This window comes from Saimiri boliviensis, chromosome 1 (assembly GCF_048565385.1).
Source record: "Saimiri boliviensis isolate mSaiBol1 chromosome 1, mSaiBol1.pri, whole genome shotgun sequence".
Classification (NCBI taxonomy): Eukaryota; Metazoa; Chordata; class Mammalia; order Primates; family Cebidae; genus Saimiri; species Saimiri boliviensis.
The window spans coordinates 291,632,224-291,644,976 of NC_133449.1; the positions used below are offsets into that span (position 1 = coordinate 291,632,224).

The 12,753-nt window shown below is 44.1% G+C and overlaps 1 protein-coding gene across 7 annotated transcripts in view; it reads left to right on the forward strand.

Annotated features, from left to right (window-relative positions):
• ATPSCKMT (ATP synthase c subunit lysine N-methyltransferase) overlaps positions 1-12,753 on the forward strand; it is a 169,377-nt gene that overhangs the window by 13,524 nt on the left and 143,100 nt on the right. For 3 of the 7 annotated variants that reach the window (XR_012514219.1, XM_074387311.1, XM_010343055.2), the window contains exon 4: positions 118-168. Coding sequence is in view for 6 of the 7 variants with exons in the window: in XM_074387311.1 (XP_074243412.1) it covers positions 118-168 (51 nt within the window). In the remaining variant the exon portion in view is untranslated. The other 4 variants (XM_074387298.1, XM_010343057.2, XM_010343056.2 and 1 more) reach the window with 4 other exon arrangements.

Below are 12,753 nucleotides of genomic sequence, written 5' to 3' on the forward strand. Positions count from 1 at the left end.
TGTCAAAACCCACCGTTTCATACAATGGAAAACTGCTGCCCATTTCTGTGAAACAAGTTAAGCTTAACTTTTTTTTTTTTACGCTTAATTTACCCATTGCTTTCCCCCCTTGTTTAGGTTACTTTTTCGCAGTACTCGAACGTCGTTATTTTCGGTGTGCCTCAGATGGTGAGTACGCACTTCCCTGCTCTCTGTTTGCGGTTAGGGGATGTGGAAGGCCCTTCCAGCCGCACTACCATCACTCAACCCGTGTGCGGCGGTGGCCTCCCGGAGGTCTTAGGGAACACTGGATTTCAGTTCATTGAGTTAATAAAATCTCAGAGTCTTAGAAGTTTAATATACAAAATTCAGTCACATTTGAAAGCTTTGGCTTCAGATGAAATTCTCAGTGCCTTAAAAATTCCAATTTGGAAACTACTTTATGAGGTCCCAGCGTCTAATGCAGTTTGGTTTTCACAGCCGCTCACTTCCGCTTGGCTGAAACCGCTCGGGAAAGTTAATGGGATGTTCCCTCTGAATTGATCATTCCTCCCATTTGGCAGGAAGATAATTTTCTGGGTGGACGAGCATTGAGTAGTTTCAGTTTACCTCAGTTTACTGATTTGCCAAAGAACGGCGTATTGAACTTTGGTTATGAACTTTCAAAAGTGAAAATACTGCGGTATTGTACTGGAAATGGCCCTCCTTAGCCTTTGGAAGGATGGTCATGGTGGGAAGCTTTTACAGTAATTGCTGCTGCACAGACCATGGAAAGAAATCACTTTTCTCTTTTCAAAGTCTATCATTTTAGCTATAATAAAATAGGCAGAATTGGATATTTGCTAAAATGCTGCAATACAGCTGATATGGTTTTAATTTTTTAAAAGGCAATATATTTAAAAGTCAATATACTTTTTTGTTATTTTGTTTTTTTATTAATACCCGAATTTTTGTATAAGATATTTCAGTGCTTGAGAAATTTATTTCTACCACTAAGACCTTCACTGCCATGCCATATTCTTTAATTTTAAAAGATAATTTAGAAACGCTTTTGTAAAAAAAAATTTTTTTTTTTTGAGACAGGGTCTCTTGCTCTGTTGCCGAGGCTAGAGTACAGTAGCATGATCTCGGCTCGCTGCAGCCTCTACCTCCTGGGTTCAAGCAGTTCTCCTGCCTCAGCCTCCTGAGTAGCTGGGAGTACAGGTATGTGCTACCATGCCCAGCTAATTTTTATATTTTTAGTAGAAACGGGGTTTCATCATGTTGGCTAGGCTGATCTTGAACTCCTGACCTCAAGCGATTTGCTGGCTTTGGCCTCCCAAAGTGCGAGGATTACAGGTGTGAGCCACTGTGCCCGGCCTTGTAAAATATTCTTGAAAGTGACAGTATCCTGTACATTTATAATTCTCATTAGGCCTAAAATTAAGACCAAACTTTGGTATCCACCATTTTTTTTTTTTTTTTTTTTTTTTTTTTTTTGAGACGGAGTTTCGCTCTTGTTACCCAGGCTGGAGTGCAATGGCGCGATCTCGGCTCACCGCAACCTCCGCCTCCTGGGTTCAGGCAATTCTCCTGCCTCAGCCTCCTGAGTAGCTGGGATTACAGGCACGCGCCACTATGCCCAGCTAATTTTTTGTATTTTTAGTAGAGACGGGGTTTCACCGTGTTGACCAGGATGGTCTTGATCTCCTGACCTCATGATCCACCCGCCTCGGCCTCCCAAAGTGCTGGGATTACAGGCGTGAGCCACCGCGCCCGGCTCTTTATTTATTTATTTTTAAAATACAATTCAATGTTTATTTTTTTATTATTTATTTATTTTTTATTGCATTTTAGGTTTTGGGGTACATGTGAAGAATATGCAAGATTGTGGCATAGGTACACACATGGCATGTGATTTGCTGCCTTCCTCCCCTTCACCTATATCTGGCATGTCTCCCCGTGCTATCTCTCCCCACCGTCGCACCCCCTGTCCCTCCCCCAAGTATCCACCCTTTTCTTATAGAAGTGAAATGAGGTAGACAGGCACACTCCCTGGTTTTTTGTTTTTTTATTTTTTAATGTTTATTTTATTTTAATTTTTATTTAAAAAATTTATTTATTTAACTTTAGGTGCATACTATATCTGGCATTTCTCCCCATGTTATCTCTCCCTACCCTCCCCTTCTTCCCCACCCCACTCTGTCTCTCTCCTATCCCCCCCAACTGCCCCCCAGTATGTGATGCTCCCTCCCTGGTTATTTTTTAAAAGCTAATTGGGATCATAGATTGATACGTAATTTTGATGGTGGTTTACTACCTGTGATGTTTGGGCTTTCCTTCTAAAATGGAATAGTTGGCTTTTTGGAGATAAGTAACTTTAATTTAAATCCGTGCTTTATAAAAATAGAAAGTTAACATGTAGTGGAAATTCCATGCTGGGTGAGAGGCAGGTTGATGAAACCAGGGTTACTTGTCCCAGCAGGGGGCAGCAGTGGCCTTCGGTAGTCATCGTCACTCCGGGATCTGTGGAGCCAGCCCTGGGTGCTTCTTACCTTGTTTGGAGTAGGCTGACTCACTTTTTGGAGCTGCTCCGTCAGGGGAAATCAGAGTCTTCTTATTTATGAATGCTTTTGCGATTAATGTCCATTCTTCTGTATGAGAGAAATCTGAAATAAGGAACATGTAGCATTTCACCATTCCTAAGGAAAAAGGGAGCGGCTGAAAGACACAAAGTGTCCACGTTCCCTGTAATGACAGAGATGTGGCCAGCTTGCAGTTTCCACGCTGGTGGGTTGGTCAGGGGTTCAGAGCCCGGAGTGGCTTCTGTTTGTTTGGAAGGCTGAGTTTTGTGCGTGGAGGGCTCCGCTTCAGCCTTCATCAAGCTGTGTCTCACTAGAGGCCATGAGGGGAGGGAGAGTGTGCTGTGCCAGTCGACCATGCCAGCTGTGGCTGGGTGACTCCACAAAGCCAGCGTGCTGTTAGACATTCCTGTGGCAGCTGATGCCCAGGGAGATACTCAGCGAGCCGGGGAGCCTTGGGGAGGTCCAGAGCAGGAATCCTTGGGGCTGTAAACCCTTACCCCTGCTTCTCATGCCAGACTGATGATCCTAAACAGCTCTGTGCAGTTGTAGCTCAACATCAGAGGTGCCCTAGCAATTCCACACAAGTCTGTATCTAACGGAAAAGGAGCAGGAATCCCATTTGGAACTGGTCAAGCCAGCCCTGGGGTGGTGAACATCCATGTTTGACATGAGCTTATGCACTGAGAGCATCTTTAGAAACTGCAGAGCAGATCAGCCTTGTTCTTGTGTAAAACCCTTCTGTGACTTCTTGCTGTTTTTAGGGATAAGGCCCAAACGCTCAGTGCGGCTCTCAGGCTGGTGTGCAGTGACCCCTGTGCCTCGCCAGCCTCCCCTGAGCCATGCTGCCTTCAGCTGTCTGCACCAGCCCTCCGTCCTCTCGTCCCCCTGGACCTCGCCATTGCTGCTCTTCTCAGAGCCTGAGGCTGTGTCCTTCCCTCTGACTGTGGTCCCCTTGGCTCTGGACTCCACTGGTGAACAGCACTGACCACTCATGGGTCAACCGTCGTTCCTCTGTGCGGCAGTCCTTGATGCCTGATGAGGACAGCTCCAGCGGCCCGCTTTGCACTCATGTAGTACCTTGTTGCCCTGTCCTTAGATGGGCTATTGTGCATTTCTCGGCCTGAAGTCTTCGACAGTGCTTGCTGTGTGCACTACACCGTCAGCTCGGGGGCAGGTACAAGGCCTCCAGCACTGCAGGACTAGCACAGGCATCACTCGGTGAATGGTGGTAGAATGAATGAATGTAGTCTAAGTAAACCCGTTACTTATACTTTTCCCAGAATGCTATCTACTTTCATAACTTCGAAGAATGGCTAATTTAACTTTAGTTACACATTCTGTGATGATTTATTTTCTTTTTTTTGAGAGAGTCTCGCGCTGTTGCCCAGGCTACGGTGCAGTGGCGCGTGATCTTGGCTCACTGCCGCCTCAGCCTCCTGGGCTCAAGTGATCGCCTGTCTCAGCCTCCCCGGTAGCTGGGAATACAGGCATGTGTGTGCCACCGTATCTGGCTGATCATTTAATATTTTGTAGAGGCAGAATCTCACTCTGTTGCCCAGGCTGGTCTCGAATTCCTGGGCTCAAGCAATCCTCCTACTGCAGACTCCCAAAGTGTTGGGATTACAGGTGGGAAGCACCGTGCTTGGCTGTTATGAATTGATGAACAAAAATATTGTCATTATGTTGTAGTAAGGAAAAATAATTCGTGGCTGAATCACTTTTTCTTCCTTTCTTCCTTCATTCATTTGACAAGTGTGGGTGCTATAGCAAGCCCTGTTCTAATCACTTGGAATACTTCGGTGAGTACCAGAGAAAACACCCCTGCCCCAGGTGCTGATATGCTAGTGGGGAGAGAAGATACTGTGTGAGACACCTGTAGACAACACATCATACAGCAGAATCAAAAGTGCTGTGGAGCAAAGCAAAGCAAGGCGGGGTGGGGCAGGGACAGGATCCCTGCAAAGGTGACCTTTGAGGGTAGGGAGTGGGTGTGCAGAGAAGAGCGCCCTGGGCAGGGTGGGGGCAGTGCGGCAAGCAGGCAGGTGTGGCGTGAGTGTGTGTGGGGAGGTCAGAGAGGAAGCAGGATGGGAAGGACCCCAGCCCTTGGAAGGGCAGGAGCCTTGAGTGAGCAGAGAGGAATGCAGGGCTGACTGGGCTTGAAAAGGGTCACAGCCTGCCATGTGGAGGTGGGCGTGGGTGCGAGCTGAGAGGCAGGTTATAAGCTCTTGCAGGTGTCCAGGCCATTGAGTAGCTGGTGAGAAGCGTCAAATTCTGTGTGCATTTGAAGACAGAATCCACAGGATTAGCTGGCAGCTCTAATGTTGGGGAGAGAGACGAAGGCGGGGTCACGGGCAGCTCCAGGGTGCAGGTCTGAGCTACCGGAAGTTTGGAGTTGCCTTGGGAACTAGAAGCTTGTGTCTAGCACCTTCAGCCACTGGGCCGCCCTGCCACTCACTCAGGGTTGGCCTTGAACTACGCTGGGGCAGGTAGAGCTGGCTGGTAAAGTCAGCATGGGCATGTGAAGTGTGGATGTACATGAAGTCGGGCTGGCAGTGGTGGGTGAGAAGGAGTCTGCGTACAGGCCAGAGGGTGGGCTGGAGATGTAGGTCTGTTGGACATCAGCGCATAGAGTGTGTTGGAGCCTGGCAGTAGCTGAGATTCCCTGGGGAGCATGAGGGTGAGCCGTCGAAGGCCTGAGCTCTGGACCCTGGCATCAGATGTCTGGGAAATGAGGGGCAACCAGTGGGGCTCAGAGAAGGGAACCTGGGGAGGAGGAAGTGCCAGGAGTGAGCTGCCCTGGCAGCCCAGTGTAGCCGGTTCCTGGGTGGCGGGGTGTGTGCGTGTGGCAGGGCTGGGTTATCTTATGCCTTTGAGCTGTTTTCTACCTGTGTTTAAAGTTTCAAAGACGTAATTAGAATAGGATGAATTCATGTCACTTTGAACCTATAATTGTATGAATAGTTTTGAATTCCATTAGGCAGACATGACACATCACGGCTTCTCTTTGTGTATGATATCAAGCACCAGAGTTGTTGCATATTTATGTGTAATTTAGTCAGTTAATTTCTTATGATGGAAATAGTGCCTTTCATTTTTAGGTTTATCTTGACTTAGCATATGACAATCATTTGGAAATAAAAGAAACTGTGAAAAAAGAAAAGAATAATAGCATCATGAATAAGTTTACAATTATCCTTTTTATGAACAAAATTACCATAAGAAATCTCTGATATTTTGGAAAAACGCATATTGTTTCATTCTTTGCTTATTTAATTTTTTCCCTCAGGAACAAAACTTTTTTTTTTTTTTAAATTCTATTCTGGCTGTTAAAAGACTAGAAATCCCTCCATCCTTAATGGAATTTATTCTGTGTTATCTTGGCATTGATTCTAATGAAGAATTAGAATTTTGGTTAATTCCAGCCATAGGTCATGTAGCAGAGATTTTCTAAGCACTTAAGATATAGGTCAGGAACAAAACCATCTTAGAAGCTCTATCAATTTCATCTTGCTTTAACCTGTTGCTTTTTAGAGGAGTAATTTTTGCTTAGATTTTGGTTTCTAAATATCACCTCTCACTAAGACGAACTGGGAATCTTTGAGGAAATGGCTGAATCAGGGCTGGGGAAGGGAAGATAAAAAGCCAGGAATATTTTATTGAGCCAGAATGTAAGGAAGTGCTCACAGTATTTGATGGCAGCATGTCCAAAGGACAGAGAAGCCAGAGGCAGGAGTGTCCCAGTGGCCAAATTAGGACAATTTGAGCATTTGAATACACAAGGACAGTAATGGATTATAACCCATTAAATGAAATAAGAATATAGGTGTTTGTCCTTACAACAGATCGGTAGATAAGGAGAGAGAGAGAGGGAGAGCGGGTGAAGGGAAAGCCCTTCCTTATGGTAGAGTGCTGACTGTACCTGTAGAAGAAAGGACAGAATTGTCCATGAGTGCTACTTCAAGTGTGGGGACTGTCTGTTGAGTAACACGATGCTTACATCATCTCAAAGCATCTCTCCATGAATGTGTATAAACTGCTTATTATAAAAGGAAAAGCAGCACTGCACAGTGGAGACACAGGATCCCACCTTCACTGCATGGTTAATCCCATCATCAAGAGCAGAAGGGCTTCCTACATGTCTCTGGAGCCCTGGGAAGTTACAGCCTCACAGGTAGAGTGTTGCCAAAGACTGCACGCTGCACCATGCATGAGCATGCATCAGGGGACCCACGCCAGGGCCACTCCGTACGGTAACTGAAGAATGTTATTGTCACGAAAACCAAAGAAGGATTAAGGAACTGTTTCCCATCTAAGGAGACCAAAGAAATGTTATGGCTAAATGCAAAAGTGATTCTGGACTGGACCCTGCCCTTGGGAAATGTTATACAGACCATTACTGGAACAATTACAGAATTGCAGTGTGATTGGAATCATTATATTGGAATACAATGTTAAATTTTCTGAATATAACTGTGCTGGGATTATGTATTAAAATATTTTTCTTTTTTCTTTTTTTTTTTTTCTTAGAAAACACACATTGAAGTATTAAGGGGGTAAAGGAGAGTATCATATGCAGCCTTTTTTCCAATGGTTTAGGGAAAAAATGTTCAAAGAGATAGAAAGACAACAAATGTGACAAAATGTTGAAAATTGGTAAACCAATAGGCCAGGTGCAGTGGCTCACGCCTGTAACCCCAACACTTTGAGAGGCTGAGGAGGGCAGATGGCTTGAACTCATGAGTTCGGGACCAGCCCGGGCAACATGGCAGAACCCCATCTCTACAAAATTAGGAGGTTGAGGTGGGAGGATGGTTTGAATCCAGGAGGCGGAGGTTGCATTGAGCCAGGATTGCACCAGTGCACTCCAGCCTGGGCTATTGACCTTGTCTCAAAGGAGGACTGTGTTCTATTATTGCAACTTTTCTGGAAGTTTAAAATTATCCCAAAATAACAAGTTAAAAGAAGAAAGTAGAAAAAAAAGTGTTTTTAGGAAGTGAAGGTGGTGAAGGGAGTAATATATTTTTAGGATCTGCAGATCAATTTTTAAGTAGTTGTTAATTTGTTGATGTAATTAAAATATCAATACTTTTAGCAAATAATAAAAACTCTATTGGTACATTGATAATAAAATGATACAACAGTGATATAAGTTATACTATCAAGAAATTCATTATCAGTGTGTTATGGATACATTTTTTAAAATTATGAAATATTTCATCATATTTCCAGTTGGTAGAATTGTGTATATTTTTTCATGGTCAAACTGTACCACACTTCACTGACTATAAATGTTGATTTTAGAACGCACTGTTGCTATTGAGAAACAGAAAAAAATTGCCAATTATAATTCTAAGACAATGTCACTTGTGTAATGTGTCCTGATTTCAGAGATGCTAAAAATGTGGAAAAATGTAGCTGAGTGCCATGGCTAGATGCCTGTAACCTCAGCAGTCTGGGAGACTGATGTGGGCAGATTGCTTGAGCCCAGGAGTTTGAGACCAGCCTGGCCAACATAGCAAGACCCCTATCTCTTTTTTAAAAAGTGGAAAAAAATAATGTCTTAAATATGTAAGACTAGGTATATTGAAGCGTTGAAGTAAGTTATTTAAAACTGCTTCTTATTATAATTACTGCCACATTCTGATTTTATTCAGAAAACTATAAATCTATGATAGACATCTGCCAAAAATGGCACTTTTGTTTTTTTTTTTTTTTTTTGAGACGGAGTTTCGCTCTTGTTACCCGGGCTGGAGTGCAATGGCGCGATCTCGGCTCACCGCAGCCTTCGCCTCCTGGATTCAGGCAATTCTCCTGCCTCAGCCTCCTGAGTAGCTGGGATTACAGGCACGCACCACCATGCCCAGCTAATTCTTTGTATTTTTAGTAGCGATGGGGTTTCACCATGTTGACCAGGATGGTCTCGATCTCTTGACCTTGTGATCCACCCGCCTCAGCCTCCCAAAGTGCTGGGCTTACAGGCTTGAGCCACCGCGCCCGGCTAAAAATGGCACATTTTATAATTAATACTAGAAGATGTTCTTACAACTGCTGCCAGTGTATCTTCTGTATTTTAGTGGCTTGTTTGTTCATGTGTGTGTGTCCCAGAGTGCTCTTTTTTCACAAGTAGTAATTTTTGCTCAGGTATTTTCAGGGATTCTTAAATTCAGAAGAACCTTTTGGGATCATTTCCTCAGACTCACTGCTCCCTACGATAATAGCTGTTACTCTCCACAGATGCTGCAGTTGGAGAAGAAACTTGAACTGGAACTTCAGGATGATGCAAGAGTCATTGCTTGCCGGTTCCCTTTCCCACACTGGACCCCGGACCACGTCACTGGGGACGGGATAGACACGGTGTGGGCGTATGACGCGAGCACTTTTAGAGGCCATGAAAAGAGGCCCTGAGCATCGATGCCCTTCTAGCCGGCCATTCAGGCATAAACTTTACTGAGAGTGCTTTTCTGAAATGTTGGTCGTCTTCCCTGATCTGATAGAGACTTACAGCTGTGTCTTTTACAAAGGAGCGCAATTGTCTTTGGTTTGGAATGAGAAATTATTATTAATTTCCATAACTTTTGGAGAAAACAAACAGAAGGAAAACAGGTAGATTTAAAATCCACTTTTGATGCCTTCTTTTTTCTTAAAAAATGTAGTTACTGCCTTTTCTTGCACCTGGATGCATGAAAATTTGAGTAAGTGATAGTCATGCTTATGGGTAGAAAAGATGTCAACAGCTCTTCACATTATAAACGATATGACTTAGGTGCCACCATAAGGAGAAATGATTTTTAAAGACAGTATATTATTACCAAATGTTTGCAGTGTCCTGTAACTTTGTTCATACTTAAGTTTTATCTCTTTCCTTTTTGTACTTCAAAATTAATTGTCTAAAGGTGTTAATTAATTAATTTATAAACGTCATAAAATTTGAACACCTCTCTGGCAATTAATTGTCAGAGACAATTAATTGCCAGAGAGGTGTTCAAATTTTATGACATTTATTAGAAATAATTTGTTCCACCACCAGATTACTGTATTTTAGTGCATCTAAGATGTATATGTGTACATTTGTATACATGTATGCATAAATGTAAGCCCAACCTGAATTCAGATTCTTGTTTTGTCATCAGCAAGAGGCCCTCGACCCGTGACTTACTGCCTCTGAGCCTTTCTTTGTGTCCCTGCCACTGGGATAATGGTACACGTAACAGTGGATGGGGGACCAGTATGTGAAACTCATGGCACCTAGTCTTTGGTCCATAAATGGTGTTTGTTATTTTAGACCCTGAGAAAAAGCTTATTCACAGAAGCTTTTTCTGATAGTCACTTTTTATTTCTTGGGAGCTGCCACTTATTTAATATTTCTCATTTAGGAGAAGAGACTTGAATGATTTAGATAAAAGAGGAATTAACAAAAACCTTTGAACATGAGTAGACAAGCTTCATATATCTGTAAAGTGAATATTGAGTGGTAGTTTGAATAATTCGTGCTTATCACAGAAAATAGAAAAGAATTGAACTCCCAGTCATACACCTGTAACCAAAATATCAAACTGTCTTAATGGAGATGTAATGAAGTAAGATGATTGCCTCTTTAAACTTATAAAAATATGGTCGGTTTGATAATTTTCATTTAAAAAGAACCATCTGGGGACACATTCATTCTCATTCAACAAATAGGTGTTGAATATCTAGTGTGGAAGAAGCTCTGCGATTCTGCAGTGAATAGACACAGAAAGCCCCTGACCTCATTGAATTCCTGTTCTGGAAAGAAGAGACAAACAGATAAGCAAGTGAATCTTAGTGTGTGCAGAGTTCTCTTTAAGAAATAAACAGTGTGATGGTGTAGAGAGTACCTGTGTGAGTCTGAGATGAGGGGCTGGGATGTTGTGGACTTTAGCCTGGTTTTTGGCAGCTACCATCTATCCCTTTAACACTAGCTCCAGTCTCCTTATAAAGAATGAGTTCTTTCTGTTGTGGTGGCTTTGGTGGGAGGGCAGCTCTTGCTCTGTGCCTGTCAGTTGCCTTCCATTGTTGCTAGTCCTGTAATTGGTCTGGGCACACTCAGAGGGATCCATGGTAGTTCCTTGCCATGAAGATATGAGTAGAGGAGGGTTCTGTGGAGCCTTGGAGGTGTTCCACAATTTCTAGACGTGTTCCTGGTGGATTTGTAGAGGCATTGATATGGTTTGGCTGTGTTCCCACCCAAATCTCATCTTGAATTCTCATGTGTTGTGGGAAGGACCTTGTGGGAAGTAATTGAATCTTGGGGGCAGGTCTTTCTTGTGCTGTTCTTGTGTTAGTGAGTCTCATGAGATCTGATGGTTATTATAAGGGAGAGTTTTCCTGCAGAAACTCTTTTTGCCTGCCACCATCCACGTAAGATGTTTCAGCCACCTGGAACTGTAAGTCCAGTTAAACCTTTTTCTTTTGTAAATTGCCCAGTCTCTTTCCCAGCAGTGTGAAAATGGACTAATACAGTAAATGGTACCAGGAGTGGTATGTTGCTGAAAAGATACTCAAAAATGTGGAAGCAACTTTCGAACTGGATAACAGGCAGAGGTTGGAACAGTTTGAGGGCTCAGAAGAAGACAGGAAAGTATGGGAAAGTTTGGAACTTCCTTGAGGCTTGTTGAATGGTTTTGACCAAAAGCCTGATAGTTATATGGACAATAAGGTCCAGGCTGAGGTGGTCTCAGATGGAGATGAGAAACTTCTTGTGAACTGGAGCAAAGGTGACTCTTGTTATGTTTCAGCAAAGAGACTGGTGACATTTTGCCCCTGCCCTAGAGATTTGTGGAACTTTGAACTGAGAAAGATGATTTAGGGTATCTGGCAGAAGAAATTAAGCAGGAAAGCATTCACAAGGTGACTCGGGTGCTGTTAAAGGTACTCAGTTTTATAAGGGAAGCAGAGCATAAAAGTTTAGAAAGTTTGCAGCCTGACAATGTGATAGAAAAGAAAAACACGTTTTCTGAGGGGAAGTTGAAGCTGGCTGCATAAATTAGCATAAGTAAGGAGGAGCTGAATGTTCAACCCCAAGACAATGGGGAAAATATCTCCAGGGCATGTCAGAGGTCTTCATGGCAGTCCCTCCCATCACAGGCCTGGAGGCCTAGGAGAAAATGGTTTCGTGGTCAAGGCCCAGGGCCCTGGTGCTGTGTGTAGTCTAGGGACTTGGTACCCTGCATCCCAGCCACTCCAGCCATGACGAACAGGGGACAAGTTACAGCTCGGGCTGTTGCTTCAGAGGGTAGAAACCCCAAGCCTTGGCAACTTCCACATGGTGTTGACCCTGTGGGTGCACAGAAGTCAGGAATTGAGGTTCAGGAACCTTTGCCTAGATTTCAGAAGACGTATGGAGATGCCTGGAGGCCCGGGCCAAGTTTTGTTTCAGGGGTGGGTCCTCATGGAGAACCTCTGCTAGGGCAGAGTGGAAGGGAAATGTGGGATCGGAGCCCCCACACAGAGTCCCTAACTGGTGCAGCACCTACAGGAGCTGTGAGAAGAGGGCCAACCCCACAATGGTAGATCCACTGACAGGTTGCACTGTGCACCTGGAAAAGCCACAGACACTCAACACCAGTCCGTGAAAGCAGCCAGGAGGCAGGCTGTACCCTGCAAAACCACAGGGGTGGAGCTGCCCAAGACCGTGGGAACCCACCTTTGCATCAGCATGGCCCGGATGTGAGACATGGAGTCAAAGGAGATCATTTTGGAGTTTTAGGGGTTGATTGCCCTGCTGGATTTTGGACTTGCATGGGGCCTCTGGCCCCTTTATTTTGGCCAGTGTCTCCCATTTGGAATGGCTGTATTTATCCAATTCCTGTACCCCCATTGTGTCTAGGAAGTAACTAACTTGCTTTGGATTTTACAGGCTCATAGGTGGAAGGGACTTGCATTGTCTTGGATGAGACTTCGGACTGTGGACTTTTGAGTTAGTGCTGAAATGAGTTAAGACTTTGGGGGACTGTTGGGAAGGCATGATTGGTTTTTAAATGTGAGGACATGAGATTTGGGAGGGGCTGTGGTGGTTTGGTTCTGTCCCCACCCAGATCTCATCTTGAATTCTCACATGTGGAGGGAGGGACCCAGTTGGAAGTAATTGAATCATGGGGACAGGTCTTTCCTATGCTGTTCCTATGATAGTGAATAAGTCTCATGAGATCTGATGGTTATGATAAGGGGGGGTTTTCTGCACAAGCTCTCT